Below are 18,072 nucleotides of genomic sequence, written 5' to 3' on the forward strand. Positions count from 1 at the left end.
GGTATCAACGGTTTTCGACCAATTTATTTACCATTTCATCCTCATCTAGCTCCTAAACCATACACTAAAAATTTACATTACTGAGAACAGTCTTTAAGAAACAAACCATTTAGCCACAGCAACTGTATCTGATCTCGTTTACACTTTATGCGTCTTGTGTATCAGGATTTTATCTTGATGGACAAACATGCAAATATAAATGAACAAACACAAACAAGTATGTTTTTAAATAAATAAATAAAACCACCATGGATGAACACTGGACGTTTTTGGTGTTTAAATGCAATGAGCTTATCTGCATATTGACATGATTAAGTCTAACTTCAAGGCTAACTGGAGATGTGCTTGACAAGTGTAAATGCACTTTGTCTCACTGACTCTTTGTCTCACTGACTCTTCAAACCCACACTACTGCTTAAAATAAGTTTATGTCCATGTCCTCTCAATGTTGACTGCAACTATAATTTCACATCAATCTATTACAAACTTCTGCTTTAAATCAGTGTTCCAGCTTCATGAACGTTCATTAAATCTACAATATATTATAGCACTGCTGAATTTTTTTTATTCTGAATGGTCAGAACCATGGCACAGCTCTGACAGCAAGGCTTATAATTAAATCAATTGTTCCAATACGTTATAGTTTCTATAGTAACAGCTCATTCACAGGGACACGTACAGCAGATCCTTCACATAATCCAACACTAAAAAAACAAAACTTTTTTTAATGTGCTGTTTTTTTTTTTTGTTTTTTTTTTTTTTAAAGACATAGATGTACAATCATTGATATGTTTTTCTGTAAGATGTATAACATTTATGGAGGGAGTCTCCACTGTCAGCACTTTGTAACAGCAAGTTTTCCACCATGGGATAATCTTCAGGAGTTTTGGGGCTTTATAGTTTCTCAATACAGAAACGTCAAGAAAGAAAAACAGAAGCAGGTGAGGTGATAACTGTTTATAGCTGTTATAACATTAGTGGAAACTTCTGCAACATTAAACACTACTATAAAAAGTTTAGAAGTATGATGTGTCACTTGTTAATTTAAATAAAAAATTTTTATTTTATTTTTTTTTTTTACAACAACTCCGCTTCACATCAGCACATCACACCACCACACTATTGATTATTTTCCAACAGAAGCATGCCCTATTGTGTTGCATTACTTGGTTGTTACATACGATTCCAGATAGTTGCCTTATCTGGATTATTTCAATCAATCAATCTAATGCTGTACTGCTCAGAAGGTTATTCTGTCCCAATGACCACAGGGCGGGAGTGCAAGCTGAAATCATACAGACCTCCAAATTTGCATATAGTTTAGGTTATGAGAATGGACTTAATTTACAACAAGTCTTTTAGGCAACAATTCACACACCGAGCCTATACGTTCCATTTTCAGCATTTGTAAGTAATAGGAAGATAAGCCTGAGGTGGCTGAGAGAGAGCGCTCTCAATATCACAGCAAATTTATAGGCAAGAGGATATTGATTCAAATCGTGTGTGTTGTGTGACTACAAACAGCCAGCAACCGTTTAACACATCAGGTCAGGTTAGAGGTGCTCTGTGAATGTGGATAAATCTTAATACAGCACTGCTTATGAACTTTTTCACAAAAGTTATAAGCCATCAACAGAACTCAAGGTTTTCTTTCAGTGATTGGCACAAATACATCCCTGTAGTTTCTACTGTTTGAACTGAATCATATCAGTAAAGGCTGGTTTTCTTCTGAAACTATTGGTTGGGCTCGGGACGACAGCATCGCTGATAGATGCCAACTATTGTGAAGGCTATTGAGTCAGACTATTTAAATGTCTTTGGATAAACATGGTGTCTGCAGCATTAAGATTGACAAAAAGTGCGTTTTATCTTGTGGTACACGTTTCCTTTTCACCTATTTTTAACCTATTTTTTTTGTACTTTAAATAACCTGCTGTCTGACTTTGGAGCACAGCAACAAAAGATCTTTCTCTGATGTGTCTTAGCTTCCCATGTGGGTGCTGCTGAACAGACAACATCGTGATGGTCTTCGATCGCAAATCATGAAAAGAGATTTAAAGAAATAAAACATTGTTGTTTGAGGCGACTTCATTCAACGAGAATTCAATCCTGCTAATGTTCAACACTGAACACACGCACATTTAGTTTATGTCATTTCATAATGAGTATAGTTACAGCTAATAACTCATTATGTTTATTTAGTATATACACTTCAGTTTTGTAAACATTACCGATCTTGCTAATGGGCAAATAATAATAACAAAAAAACTAATGCTAATTCTAGACACTAGCAGCTACAGCCGACTTGTAACCACGTTCCCGGTATGTTTATTTTTTCCTGTTGTAATGACGCAAGGAGTACTTTAGGCTTGTGAGATTGTGTGCAAAATGTAAATTTTCCTATGGTTACTCCTAACTATCGCTGATTGATGACCGTATCTCTTGTAGCTTTGGAGACTGTCTGCTGCAGCCAGTGTGTGAGATCAGGGTCCTTTTGCAGTAGGTGGGAAAAGAAGGGGCGTGGCTAGATGCATGTAAAACGTGTGCATGTTACGTCATTTCAGCGAAAAAATACACGAAGCAAGTTAGTCGGTTGCATGATAGGGCAATGCTATACTGCACACAATCTCACAAGCCTACTGTTGGCATCTTCTTAATCATTAACAAATATCAGCAGAATTTTTAGCCTCCTAAAATCTTTAGTCACATTACTGACAATTTTCATCAGTCAGATGCTGCAGTCAGCTGTTACTTGGAGGTAAATTGCTAATGCAGTGTTGTATATGTAAAGCAGGAGTAAACACAAGTGACAAGAGCTGTCTAGCTTGTGTCACTACTTTGTACAGGGATGAAAAACCCAAATAAGTGAAAATTTTTAGAAAATTGGTTATGTACACAGGCAGAGAGGGTTGTCTGTTCAACAAAAAGAACTGGAGAAACAGTGGCAAAAAAAAGGAGCTTTTTTTTATTTTATTTTATTTTTTTACACTGTGCACTGCTGAGAATGACATCATGTTTTTACTTTTGCTGTTCCGAACAAACATGACATTCTAAATAATTTCTTACAGAAATGATAGTGCTCACATATTGTTCTTGTCTTTCTAAGTACATAGATGGATGATAAACTGGGTTCAGGGATCTGCTGCGCCTGAGGGCAGATGAAATTGACTTCCGCTCATGACACTGAACTGTTCACACTACACGAGTCAGCAAGCATTAGACTTTGCATTCGGGGCTACGAGAGTGCACTAGGTTTAACTAATGAGTTGCTAGCCAGCTAGTATATTTCACATGCTGTCTCAGGTTCCGCTCACACACGTGTCTTGGGTGATCCAATCACAAGTGGGCAGACAAGATGTTCACACCTGGAAGTTTTCCCTGACCATGTGTGATCATTTTTCTCCAGTAGATGGGCTGCCAAAACTGGCAGAAACAACCTGTGGCCACTCACTTTTAAAATCAAACCCAAAAATACCAGCAAATACCAATGCATTTATTTAGCCATCAGACAGCATTTTTCCAACAAAACCATTCAGCACTCGAAATAATCAATAAAATCTATAGTGCTACTCCTGCGGTCATCTAACTGTGCAGCTTTTTGCATAGGTTAGCTAATTGTGCTTAACTTTTTCAGCCACCAGACAAGTACACATCTGAAAGGAGAGGAAAGTAAAAAAATCATGGATGCATCAATACCAATAAGGTACAGGTCAGATACAACACATTTACTCACACTTGATGAAACTACAATATATATATATATATATATATATATATATATATATATATTATATACACACACACATATTAAATGACTGTTTAATGGCATTTTTAGACCTGTAGTTCTGTGCTTTGTTCTGAAATAGGGACTTAAATTGTAACAATGTCACATGTTCTCCTTGGCTCGGTTCACAAGGCAGCATTTCAAAGCATACCTAAATGTGTTTTGTGACGCAAGTCACATGTGATTAAGCGGTCCTCTCTTTGGTCAGAGTGTGCCTGTTTATGTTCCAGGGGTTCCACTCATAGCGGTCAACCATCACGATGGATAGACAGCAGCTCCATGAGCTAATTGTGGCTTTCTTTTTAGCTGGAGATATTATAATGGTTTGAGTGGCAATCGATGTTCCACATGGCGATTAAAGCCCATATCCTTGAGACACTCTCTAAACACCTTGTAAACCTGTGTTTTTATGCGTTTCTGAAAGTTGTTCAGAAATATGTTCGTCCGACCAAATTTCAATGAGGCATTTTACCTCGTCTTTAGTCCAAGTTAAACCACGATTCATGTTGGGAGTCATTAGCAAAACAAATGTGCTTTTTAGGTAACGAAGTTCCCATCATGCATTGCTATACAGGTTGGTTCATTGGGTCGGATTGCTTTCTCACCACAAGCGAATCAGTCCAGAGATTGTTTTGGTGCAGATCCGAGCGCAATTGCCGCGTTCATACATGTCGAAGCAAACTTCAAATGAGCCTGGGGTGAAAACGGCCTAGGACCTGCACAGAAACATTGCATTTTAACAATGGATGGCAAAAGTATGCCAAAATAAAGTACTTTTTTCGCCCTCTAATAAAAACAGCTGATGAGCCATTCGCATGTGAATCTGGAATGATTGACAGCTGCACAGGTGTTTTAACTTTACAATAAAAAGACGCGCGGATGCGGCACACTTGCTTCTTGTCACAATATATGGAATTTTTTAAACATTTATTATGAATGCTAGATAAAGTCTATCAATGTGTCTGACATAACGATTAATAAACAAGTATATAAAACAAAGTTGACTATACTTATTAGGGAGACCACTGAAATATTTTGTTCAAAAATAGTTAAACTCTTTTGTCCGAAAGAGAAAAAAGGCTGAGCATTTTCACCAAAAAAGTAAACATGCCTGCAGTAAAGTGTAAAATTTAACACTTCACAAACAGTGCTGATGAAAATTATAATTGGATGGTGATTTAAAACACTGCTTTGCTCTCCCATGATGGTCACAAACCATTCTGGGTTCACGAGGGACATCAGACCAGATATTTCTAAAAGGATATCATCGAAGATGACCTGTTATGTTTCTTACTGTTCACGGTGTTTACCTTCCTCCAATATTCTACTGTATTAGAAGACTTTATTGAATTTTATTTTCCAGTTAATAATAGGCAGTCATTTCACTGGGTTTTTTTTTTGAGGGAGTAAAGGCTTGAAAGTTTGAATACCGCTAGTCTAGAGACGACCCTATGTAAGTGAAAATAAGCCACTATCGGTCTTTGACAATAAAAACAGCTGTAAAGAAGAGCATTTCCGAATTTAAACACACCTGCTCTTCTTCACTGCAACTCTACACAAGCCAAGGTAACGAAGTAGCTACACTAATATTTATAAATAAAACACATTGATTTTTGCACAACAGAAGTTTTCCCATTGGTGTGCATGTTTAAATGCAATGCACTTTACTCTTGTGCGACGTACCTCAATGCTATAACCAACACACGCTTGCGAATCTCTTCACCTGCCACACTACACACATCAGCCGAGGCACGAACCATCTGTTTTTACTAGCTGGATTACTCGGTGTGCATGGATGATGGATGATCTTTTGCGAATCAGAGACACACAAGTACATGGCAACACTGACAAGACCGAGAAAAAGTGCACTGCAATGCTGTCAAATAACCACTGTGCAGTTAAACATGTGGACTGAAAATAACATGAGAAGACATGTTTGTTAGCGAAAACTTTTTAGCCTAGCCAATTAATTTTGGCTACCTAATCACACTCAAATTTACCCAGCAGGCTAGCTAAATAAACTTGTCATTTGTCCAAATTATTATTTTATTTTAACCAAAAATTGCCTTGTACACTCTGAAAGCAGCCTGTTCGAGCACAGTGCATTGTTTCAGTCTGAGCAATTTCCAACAGCCTGCTTTAGTTATTCGTAGGTTTTCCTATGACTGGACACTAATCTCAACCAATTAAAATTTATAAAACACTTCCCAAAAGACACTACTGTATACGTAATGTGATCAAAGAGTGCACAGAATCAGTGGAAACATAAGCCCTACTTGGACAGGATTTAGGTGGCAGTTACATTTTCTGGTTTCAGACTCACTTGCACTCATCTTACATCGTCACAACTGAACTACCTCCTTCAGGTAGTCTCAGGTGTGGTACTGCGGTGCTCTTCCGGGTCCGCATGACAGTTTTCATATTACCAATTTTTGACTAAACTGGCAGCTCCTAAATGTACATGGGGTCCTGGGGATGTTTCTTATTGTACAGAAGCTCCTCTGTGATTTTATTCCCATCCACATCAGCCATGTTGGTGTTTGTCTCCATTGTCCTTTGAGAAATTTTCAGGCTAAATTAACTTGCTTAATTTACTGTTTTTCACCAAACTTGGTACTAGTCTGATCAGTTTAATCCAGATACACACGCCTGCGAGTTTCTACGCAAATGGCGGCTCGTATTGGAGGGGATGGGATTTGGGGGTGTTTGACTGTTGTATTTATTTTCGTAGAGTGCCATCAGTGCCGTTTCCCAAGATATTAAATACTACCAGAGTAAAGAAACAAAAAACCCGGATGTTTTAGAAGAGGCATTCTACCTTATGCTTGGTAATGCTTTGAATTCACACGCTACCTGGGAAAGAAAAGTGAGTTCCTGCATTCGGATTAAAGGAGCCATTATAACGACAGTCACAGGTATAAAACATTACTTTATATTCACATTTCAACTTTCTTCAACTTTTCTATAAATAATAACTAGTTACATCACTACATCATTAAATATGCAATACTAATAAATAAATACTAATAAATTCATATTGTAAATTATTTCATTGTTGAGCATATGGGCGCGTGACACAAACATCTGTGTTCACAGAAAGTTAACACTGACGAGGCTTTCCAAAAAAAAAATAATAAATAAAAATAAATATTAAAAAAATGTGTAATAAACTAATCCAATCCAAATAAGTCATTAGACACTGAACTAAATGTAAAGAGAAATAGCTATACAAGATACAGTGCTAAAGTGTTTGTTGAAACATGTCATGCATGCTCCTGATCCAAGGATGGACTAAATATATACCACTGTATATACTTTTATATAGGCCTATACCTACTTACACAGATAATTCATATGGAGAAGAGCATTTCAATTCAAGGAGTAATGGGGTACATCCTGGACACACACACACACAGCTGAAGTGCAGCAGCGCGTCAGCAGGACTCTTTGCAGCATTACATTAGATACAATTATACACGGCCAGGAGAAGACAGGCAGCCAATCAGATTTCAGCTTGCGTGTCAACCCAAGACCAACTGTGTCCTGGCTTTGACAGAAGTATTTTACCTCCATAATTCAAATCCCAAAGCAAAGCAGCCTGCTCCTGGTTACATCACTGACCTGTTTACCAGCACGAAACACACAACACCTCAACCTCACTGAAACAGACACATGCTCGACCCTTACACGTGTACAAGGCACAATTTTACACACAAATCAACACGAAATGGCATCCACACGCAGCAGTGTGACCGCCCACGTGCATGCTGTAAACAACTGCAATGACACTGTGTGGGAGATATCAAACACACTGCACTTATTACACACCATCAAACACCCTAGCACACACGCACAGAAGGTGGGGAAAAGCCTACAGTAGAGTACTGTTATTTTGTATTTGAATGATTTACATTGCATCGCTCTATCTACTGCAGTAAGAAAACAGGACAGAAGTGCGCAGCCCTTTTTTTTTTTTTTTTTTTTGCTGCATTCCCATCCCCAGACTTCTGCTTGAGGAAAACACTTGTTTTCACGCGTGAAGTCGTCCATCATCACTATGCCCACTCTCAACTTAATCCCTGCTACACCACAATCATCAGAAGTGGACACTACACTGGTTTAGTTCAGGAGGGAGGTATATATATATATATTTAAAAAAAAAAAAAAAAAAAAAAAAACCCATCTCATACACACTACTGCGAGGGAGGAGAAGAGAAAGGCAGCCATTTTAGAGAAGACGTAGAGAAACAATGGCAGGTCCGTAGCAGCAGTTTGTTTCCTATAACAGCACTACAGCTCTCAGCGAGCGCGTGCTCACGCCTAAAGTTTGAGTTGAACAAAGTTTACCTGGTTCCTGTTGAGCGCGTGTGCAGTGTTCCCCGGGCTCATGGGGGGCGCGTGATGGCCTCTTTGTTGCCAGGGCGGATGACCCCCTCCATAGTGATTAGTGCTGCCCATGTCCCCTGCTCCTTTACTCGTCCCGTCCTGACTGTTATAGTCATTCTGTGGGTAATTCTGGTAGCCTCTGGTGGCGCTGGGTGATGTCAGAAGCTGGTTTAAAGTTGGGGTCGGGGTTGGCTGAGGGTTGCTCATGTTATACCTCTGATTATTATACGAACCCGCCATAAGAGTTCCTCCTGGTTGCTGCTGCTGCTTGCCTGGCTGACTCGCCTGGTTAGTGCGCGGGGAATTCATGCCATAACCTTGGCCCTGATATTGAGTCCGATTTGGGAATGGCCCATAGTTGTTGTAGTGGTTGGGGAAGCCGTGATCGTGTGAGTTTGTCGGATAAGGCTCCATTATACTGCCCGGTGCCATGCCAGGGCTTTGTTGTCCGCCATGTTGATGAAAAGGGCCCCGGTTGTAGTGCTGGTTGCAGCCGTATGGTGGTGGAGGGAAAACACTCGGGTGGTGATGAGCAATGCCTGGGTGACTGTTAGCGTCTAGATCGTTCTGGTTGTTATTATTACTGTTGTTCATCCGGGACGAATTGTCGTTGCCGTTTTTCATGTCAGGGTCCCCTCCTCCGCCTCCTCCTCCTCCACCGCCTCCTCCTCTTCTTCCTCCCGGTGCATTAGCTACCTCCGTGCCGTCCTGGAGCTCTTTCTGTCCAGGAGAGCCGCCGTTATCCTTGATTTCCTGCTGCGTCTCTCCCGCTATCGAGTCTTCCTGCGCGTCTCTGTCCGGTTTCTTCAGTTCGGCGGCTGGGCTCGGGCTGAGCGCAGCGACCTGAGCGGCCATTATTCCCCCCTCTCTCGCTCACACACTCTCTCTCACACACACACACACACACACACACTCACTCGCTCTCTCCCTCTCCCTCTCTTTTAAAAGGAGGTAGTTCTCACAATCGAGCTCCAAACAGCACTGGATATAAATACAATTATTTTAACAATGTAGCTGTGTCCCGGATCATTCCTCCCCACCCCTACCTCCAGACCGGACCCGGTCTTCTTTCCAGTTTCTAAGTAAAAAAAAAAAAAAAAAAAGTTACGTGATTAATATAAATGAGGACCCCAGGAATGAATTGAACGGGCACAAAATGTGTGCACAGTGCCTCTGTTACAGAAGGAGAGTAGGAGCGAGAATCCGATCTAACCAGCACGAGGCTCCGCGAGACACGGCCATTTTACCGAGGCGCAGAGTCACATGGAACAGCAGGGGTGGATCTGAGCATGCGCGCGGATCCGGACTACAGTACAAACCTGTCAGAGAAACATTGTACTTTCGCTTCAGGGTGTTGTTGTTGTTGTTGTTGGACATTTATGAAAATATCAGAATGAACAAAATTATATGACATAACCTAATGCATGAGTAATTAATTTAGTCTCATGGACATAGCAGTTATTATTTAATGCTGCAGTAGACTGTTATATTCGTTCTCATACACATAGGAGGATAAAAGTGTACTCTCTACATGTGTACACAGCAAATAGGAGTGCCAAAGCGAGAAGTTTGTTCTGTGGAGAGAAAAGCGTGAAATTGCAGCCTACGTGCGCGCGCGCGGTTCCGCATGGAAAAGGAAGAATGATGGGGGGATGGCCTGAGAGCAGGAAGTGAAAATGGAAAAAGAGAGAGTCAGAGAGAGAGAGAGAGAGAGAGAGAGAGAGAGAGAGAGTGAAATGCTGAGAGAGAAAGAAATGCTGTGCAGAGAGGAGTGGAAAATATGTAGCCTATAAAAGGACATCAGTAATAATCTTTAAAAATTCGCCGCAACAAATATACGCAATGCTAAAATAGCATAATTTTAATTTCATGTGTGTTGGTGAGGTAGGGTGAACGAAAAGAGCCTCGCGCTCGCGCTCCCCCACTCCTCCAATGCGTCCCTTTGCTTGTTTCTGTCCACCCCCTCTCTCTCGCTCTCTCTCTATACCCCCTCTCTCCACCCCCACCCCCCTCTCGCTGTCTCTCTCTCTCCCTCTCTAACACCCCCCCCCCCCCCCCCCCCCAGCACAAGGCACAAGTTTGCTATCGCAGTGTGGGGGAGGGGAGTGAAGCTCACAGCTCATATACAGCCTTGTTCAATGCATAGACTCAGTTAAAGGTGCAATAGGCGATGTTTTTATTCTTCATAAATAACATGTAAATGATATAGAACACGATAAAACATATATAGATAAAACATATATAAGCCTTGGCCTCAGCACAAATATGAGACATCCCATTTAGAAAACTGTCTTATGAGCCATGGTGCTTGTTTATATTGACATGGGCCTCTTGTCAGTCTTTGTATAGACACACCCCCATCTCAGTTTGTTGGCTGAACAGGGACACAGAAAGGTGTTTTACATTGGGGGTGCTGGAATTTTAACCAGCGTACATGTGATGTGCGCTATGATGTCACACCAGAATGATAGTCACATCATTCTTTTAACAAAGAAAGGGCCTCGTTTAGTAAATGGCGCACTTATATAGCGCTTTTATCCAAAGCGCTTTACACTGTGTCTCATTCACCCACACACACAGTAGCAGAGTTGCCATGCAAGGCGCTAGCTTGCCATCAGGAGCAACTTGGGGTTCAGTGTCTTGCCCAATGACACTTCGGCATGTGGAGTCACATGGGCCGAGAATCGAACCGCCTACCCTTCAATTAATGGACAACCCGCTCTACCACCTGAGCCACAGCCGCCCAAGAAACCTCTGCAAACACATTGCTGGTTCCACTGAGATAGTAAGCTGGATTTATTCATAAAGCATTTCTCTGAGCATTTACTCAAGAAATTTGGTATTCAAGAAAATCCCATAAATTATGGAAAACGTTTGTATTGTACTCATGCTCCTGAGTGTGTGTAATTTTACACACAAAAAGACTAACTAATGTGCACCTCGACTTCAAATGATATAATTTGCATGTATTACTTCACTTTTATATACTGTGGAGTTTAAACTGCTTATTTTTATTACGTTTCCAATGTTTAGCAGATGCCCTTATCCAGAGCGACTCATAGAAGAGCTTTGGATTCTCTATCAAAAACACATCCTCATGCTAGTTCACTGGGTGAAGGACCATCCAGAACATTTAGTGAAAACAAGTCATTTTATTTCATTATCACTAATTAAAGAATATTAAAAAATTAAAGAAAATGGGCCTACACTCTCCCATAAATTAAGATTAATAAAACTAATCATTTGATTATGATAAAAGAAATGATGATGTATAAACAGAGGATGGGCCTGTCAGGCTGTGCAGAGCCATAAGCACATGTTTCAGCTGACAAAAGACTTACAACTCACTTATATATTATTACATTTTTATTGCCATAGAAGTGGGTCTAAATAACTTCCACTTCCGTTTTTTCAGCCTTTACCCTGATTGATCATTTAGTGCTTCCATCTGCCTGTGCACTTTACCTTTTATGGAGTTTTGTGGGCGTCACTGTATGCAGATGAGTTGTATCAGGAACTCGCTTTGAGGTTAAGGGTGATCAACATATTGCACATGAGTACAATGAAAATCAACATTTCCAAATCTTTTGTAAATCCGGTGGAAAATTTTTGTTCAGTTTGGTTTACACGCACACTTACACACAACTTTGCTGAAAGATAAATCAAACATAAATGAGGCTCAATGTTTGTTGAGAGAGTGATTGAATTCTTGAATCAGAGGGTACTGAATAATTTTCTATAGCAGCACAGACCTGACAGTAGTTACAACTTTATCATAAATGATACATTATTAGTATTTTATTACTGTTGATGTGGATGAAGCTGGATGCAGATTTAGCGACGTTGCTCCTTTGTACATGCTATCTGTATAAAGCTTTGAATTTTTTGAGTGACTGGTTTTATATAACAAATAAAATAAAAACCTTTTTATCACTTACAGAGCTGGTACTGGTAACGTAATGTGCATAGGATGAAAGACTTTCAGCATAATTTAAAGCTAGCTAACTCCTGTGCAGCTACCAATGCTATCACCAGCGCTTAAAATCTAATGAGTGCTCATTATAAAGAAAAACAGGACAGTGAATGCACTCTTGACCATTATCATAAATCAATATGAGCCAAATTTCACATGTTTATAGTGCACTCAGCTCGTCTTCCCGATCAGCTCCTTGTGTGGGTTTTGTGACACACATCATCTGTAGCAGTGGTATAATTTAAGACTGTTTATTTGGTCCCCCCTACACCATTTCCCCATGTGCCTAATCATGATATATTGTTCATTGCCTATCACTCTAGGGTCTCTCTGGTTGTCACATTAAAATGTTTGGAAGCCAGCCTAGGGACACCTTGACCAAAATCAAATTTATGTACAATGATGTCATCAGTTTATGAGCTTTTTAGCTGTTGTTGTACAGTTATTCAGTGTTCCTCTAAGAAAGCATGCTGAGGATGAGATGATGTTCAAAAGACACATATCAACATAACCTTACAGTAAGCAGAAAACCACTCCTTCACTTCACTGACATCACAGCAGGTACTATTGAAAAAAAAAATGTCACACAGCGTTTCATAATGCTTAGCCAACATCACAGAGCATGATCTGCATCTGATGCGATTTTGGGCAGTTTGTTGCAGCCATGGACAGAATGCACAGTAAAATCCACAGTGTTGACCTGCAGTGTTTAATCATGTCCTATTGGACACAAATGAATACTGAAAGTGTTCATTCAACACTGGGGATTTTGCTGTGTGACCTTTTGTGATGTACTGATTCATGTGCAGAGATCCTAATACATGTTATGCTATATGTATATTTTTCCCCCCATTAAGAATGTGTATTTTTGAATAAACATTGGGGACAAAAACCAAAAGACCTTTTTTACTTTTGGGGAAATTGATGCTTTAGTGTTTTTTAGGCACAAAAAGTCCAGCAGCAACTGAAAATATAATTTTTTGGTCTATGACCAAAGGTTAAGTTGCACAAATGTAATGACTGAATGGTAATATACAGTATAACATAGTTAAGAGTTGCATCAGTGTCAGACCAAAAAAGTTCATTGATGACAGTTAATACATTTTTTTCAATCTCATGGGGAACAGTCTGGGATCTGCACCATCCAATTATCAAGACAATCCAGTAATCTGGAGTGGAATTTCTTAAATAGAATGGACTCAGGTTTTGTTCACAAAGATATTACCTCCCACACTCACTTAGTACTTCATTCATGGCCAATAAGCAACATGCAGTCAAAGTAATCAAGCTGGCAGGAATGACAGAGGAAACACCCCTGTGAGAACATCCATGCACATATGCACACTCACCACACAGCTCTGAATCTGCTAGCTGATGTGTGATCAGGAAACTGCCACCTTAATTTTCAAACAGATATTCAGCACAGACACTTGGCACACCAGATCACAAATACAGTGTAAAGAGAAATGGATATTGAAGATAATGATAATGATATAAACACGATGTCTCATTTCTCTTTCCTTAGATGGTTTTGGATCATTTCATTATGCAGAGTTGGGTATCACTGCTTACCCATGTCCCATGGCAGTGCCAGACGAGGACATACTGTACTGCCGGTCTACAGCACTCCTTGTGTTCTTCTAATGGATATGGTCATTTCATAATTACCATAAAATTATGATAAAGTGTGTTAAAGAAAGGATGTTAAATTCACAATATTGACTGCTATCTTTGATGGTCATGGTGATTTGAGGAATGATTATTATATTTTGTGATTATTATAATGATTAATGATTTGTGATTATTATATTTATTATAAAATTATTTTGTATTTTGCTCCCAGAGATATGGATTGAACATATCACCATGTTTTTTCACCCTCAGCCTTGTTATGAGGATGCTACTTTTCTACACCTCACATAACTCTGAGCAATTCTATTTGACACCACCTGTTCATCTTTACTGACAAGTCATGAAACTGTCATGAAAACAGGCATTATGAAATAAATTAAAGAGGAAACTTAGTAAAAAATAATTTGGAATAAGCTCCAATCTTCACAGTGAGAATTCTGAAGTACAGTACCCTCTGTAGGGGTAATGAAAGTAAAGACCATTTGGAAAATCGTATCAGTTTGGCAGCCCCCACAGTCTCCTGACAGTCTCCTGTGGCTAAGTGCACCTAATCTTAGTTTAGTTTAGTTTATTTATTTATAAAGCACATTTAAAACCAACATTTAATAGTATCAAATACCAGTTGACAAATGAAAATTCTACACCATCAGATCGAATTAAAAGATAACGAATAAATGTGAGTCTTCAGAGGAGATTTGAACATAGCAATAGAAAGGAAGGGATAGGGAAAGACCTAATATGCAAATGCAGACTATTCCGGAGCCTGAAAGCAGATACTGAGAAAGCCTAATCACCTTTTGTTTTAGAATGTGAACGAGGGACTGAAAGGAGTAGTGCACTGAATGATCTTGATGGAGTATACGTGGTAAGGAGATCCCGAGTACTGGGGAGCAAGTGTATGCAAAGCTTTAAAAACTAATAGCATAATTTTAAAATCAATGGTAACCAGTGTAAAGAGGCGAGGACAGGAGTAATGTGCTCACAGTTTCTGGTGCCAGTCAATAATCTAGCCGCCACATTTTGTACCATTTGCAAGCAATTTAGAGCAGTTTTAGGCAATTCAAAATAGAGGGATTTACAGTAGTTTAACCTTGATGTTATGAAAGCATGAATAACAGTTTCCAGGTCCTTTTTAGCAATAGATCTCAGCTGAAAAAGCTGCTTTTGACAGCACTGATCTGCTTATCAAAACAGAAGAATGACATAAGGTTTTTGACACAATCGTGCACATTGTTAGACAGAGGACCTAACTGATTGAAAATAGCAGTAGTTGAGAATGGTGGGATAAAAATTATTATTTCAGTTTTATCACTATTTAGCTGTAAAAAAAAAAAAAAAAAAAAAAAAAAAAAACTTGTCCAGCCAGCATTTAATGTCATAAAGACATTCAAACAGATTTGACAGAGAACAGCTGTTATTCGAATTGATAGGAAAATAAAGTTGTGTGTCATCAGCATTCACTGTTAGACTTTGCTGTCATTTTACAGTTACTTACTGGAAAAATAGCCCAGTAAAATACCATATATATTATTTACAGTTAACTACTGTAATATGCACTGTGTTATGGGTATTTTTATGAAGTTTACAGTAACTTACTGTATATGGGAATTTGCAGTACTTTATTGTTTACGCAAAAGCAGTAGTGCTACTGTAAATGAAGAGGACAGATTTCTTAAGTGTGTATATGCTGCTACGGACTGCATCTCAGTAGTCAGTATATGGATGGGCATGCATGCAAAGTACTATACATACAATTAAATTCTAATTATTGCCTTATAATTCACTGGAAGACTGCTCATTGTTCTGTTCATTGTGTATACAATTTGTATTACTCATAGGGCTATATGCATATTGTTTTAGGCCTATTAAAATGTCATACAGGCAATAATTTTATTTTATTTATTATTTTGTTTAATGCCAGGGTAATAACAGCACAAGTGTAGTAATATAAATGTAATTTTTAAATGCTAAAAAAAAATGAAATATATAAACTTTGCTTACACCTCACAAAATTGAAATGGTTACTTGCGTGCAAAGCACCCGCAACAGCCTGGCAGAGGGCATATAAACTGAGGTTTGTGTCCAGCTCGCGCGTAACGGTCGTTCCTGCTGAGAGGATCGCCAGACGCCAGCTACGAATATTCCTAAGGTAACTACTTTCTACTTAACACATTTTTAAACAAATTTCTTATGTAGACCAATATCAATTAAATATAGTTAAATATATGAAGAAAATAAATAATAAAATTGAATTATAGGTTGTTACTAACAGGACAGTCTAGGGAACTGTTAGTTTTCCTCAAAAACTACCTCTTTCGTGTGAAACCCATTAAATTGTCATATAATTGACTGACTGTCTTTTCCAGTAGACCTAGAATCCAATCTAGTATTTACCTAAACAATGGTTTCCCGTCTTTTTTACGGCAAGTTATGGTATATTATACTCGTCAGTTAAATGAATACGGTTAAATGTGTGTGACGTCATTTGAAGTAGCGTGTTTTCTCAAAGGCTCTCACTCGCCCCCTGCTCTCTCTCTCTCTCTCTCTCTCTTGTATAGAAAACATTTACTCCAATGTACATCAGGGAAAAAATTAAGAAAAAAAATTCTAGTAAAATTATAATTCAAGAATGAAAATGCATTCCTTATTATGGCTTTTTATTACTTATTTGATTATGGCTTCTTATTTCATATTAATATTATTATTCATTAATATTAATATTACCCTAATATTTATTTAAATATTAATATGAATATTAAAGTGATAGCCATTCGTTCTTCCTTCACTTCATAGTTTACAGACCTATCCCTGAATTTTCTGGCTACACAGGTTTCTCTAAAGGAACTGTGTGATCTGGTTAACCAGATAAAAATAACTTCCACCTCACTTGAAGTTGTTCCCCCAGATATTATAAAAGCAACTTTTTTTAAATTGGTCCCAGTATCCAGGTGTTGATAAATTCATCTTTGGATACTGGGGTGGTCCCGAATTGTTTTAAGCATGCTATTGTTCAACCTTTGCTTAAGAAACAGGGTTTGGATGAAGGTTTCTTTAATAATTATCAACCTGTCTCTAAGTTATCATTAATGTAAAAGCTGTTAGAGAATGTTATGCAGTCACAATTGATCCTGTTTTTAAATTCAGCTAAGTTATTGGAACCTTTCCAATCTGGTTTCACTGCTTATCATAGCACAGAGTCTGCTTTACTAAAAGTGTCCAATAACGTTTTACTGGCAGTGGATGGTGGTAAAAATACTGTGTTGATGCTACTAGACCTTACAGCTGCCTTTGATACTGTAGATCATAACATACTTCTTTGGCATTTAGAGCATTTGACTGGTATCAATGGTACCGCCTTACAATGGTTCAGCTCATGTCTTAAAGACAGGTCCTTTTCGGTAGCGTTGGGTAATTTCTCCATATCTTCTGCACCTATTATTAGTGGTGTACTTCAAGGCTCCATTCTGGGCCCACTTCTCTTTAACAGATTTATGAGTCTGTTGGGGAATATTATTAGGGTGCACAATGTCTTTTTTCATTTATATACTGATGATATCCAGTTGTTCATAACGTTGAAAGCTGGTGCCTCCATTGAACCATTGTTGGACAATAGTTCGACGATATTAAAAAATGGTTGACAAATAACTTTCTCCAACTTAATGAAGACAAAACCTAAATAATTGCTTTTGGTCCCCTGAGGTTGAGAGATGGTCTCATTAATGAGCTTCGTAATCAGTTCCCCTCAATTTCTTCCCAGGTTCGGAACCTTGGTATCATCCTGGACTCAGAATTATGCTTAACCAAGCAAATAAATTTGTTCCATAAGAATAGTTTTTATCAATTATGGATTATTTCTAAACTTAAAACATTTTTTCCCCCAAGATTTGGAGAAGGTTATTCATGCTTTTTATCACACTGCGTTTAGATTATTGTAATTCATTGTACTTGGGTCTTCCTCAGTCATCTCTTGCTCGTTTCCAGATGGTTCAAAATGCAGCTGCCAGGCTGTTGACCAAGGCAAAGAAATATGATCATGTCACCCCAATTTTAGCATCGCTCCATTGGCTCCCGGTCCATTTTCGGATCCAGTTTAAGATTCTGTTGTTTGTCTTTAAAACTCTTAATGATCAAACTCCTTCTTATCACAAAGATCTTCTTACACCACATTCATCTAACAGATTTTTAAGATCTTCTGATTAGTTACTTTTGTATGTCCCCGCAATCCCAAATCCCGTTTTATAAACTAAGGGGGATAGAGTTTTTGCAGTCGCTACCTCTCGTTTACGGAATCAATTGC

At 38.7% G+C, this 18,072-nt stretch overlaps 1 protein-coding gene across 1 annotated transcript in view; it reads right to left on the reverse strand.

The window, feature by feature from the left end:
- The window catches only part of arid1ab (AT rich interactive domain 1Ab (SWI-like)), a 74,900-nt gene extending 65,484 nt beyond the window's left edge, over positions 1-9,416 (reverse strand). The window contains exon 1 of the mRNA XM_017481373.3: positions 8,132-9,416. Within this exon, the coding sequence (XP_017336862.3) occupies positions 8,132-9,025 (894 nt within the window). The 5' untranslated portion in view covers positions 9,026-9,416. The remainder of the gene's footprint in view (positions 1-8,131) is intronic.
- Positions 9,417-18,072: the final 8,656 nt, after the last annotated feature.

Source organism: Ictalurus punctatus, chromosome 12, assembly GCF_001660625.3.
Source record: "Ictalurus punctatus breed USDA103 chromosome 12, Coco_2.0, whole genome shotgun sequence".
NCBI lineage: Eukaryota > Metazoa > Chordata > Actinopteri > Siluriformes > Ictaluridae > Ictalurus > Ictalurus punctatus.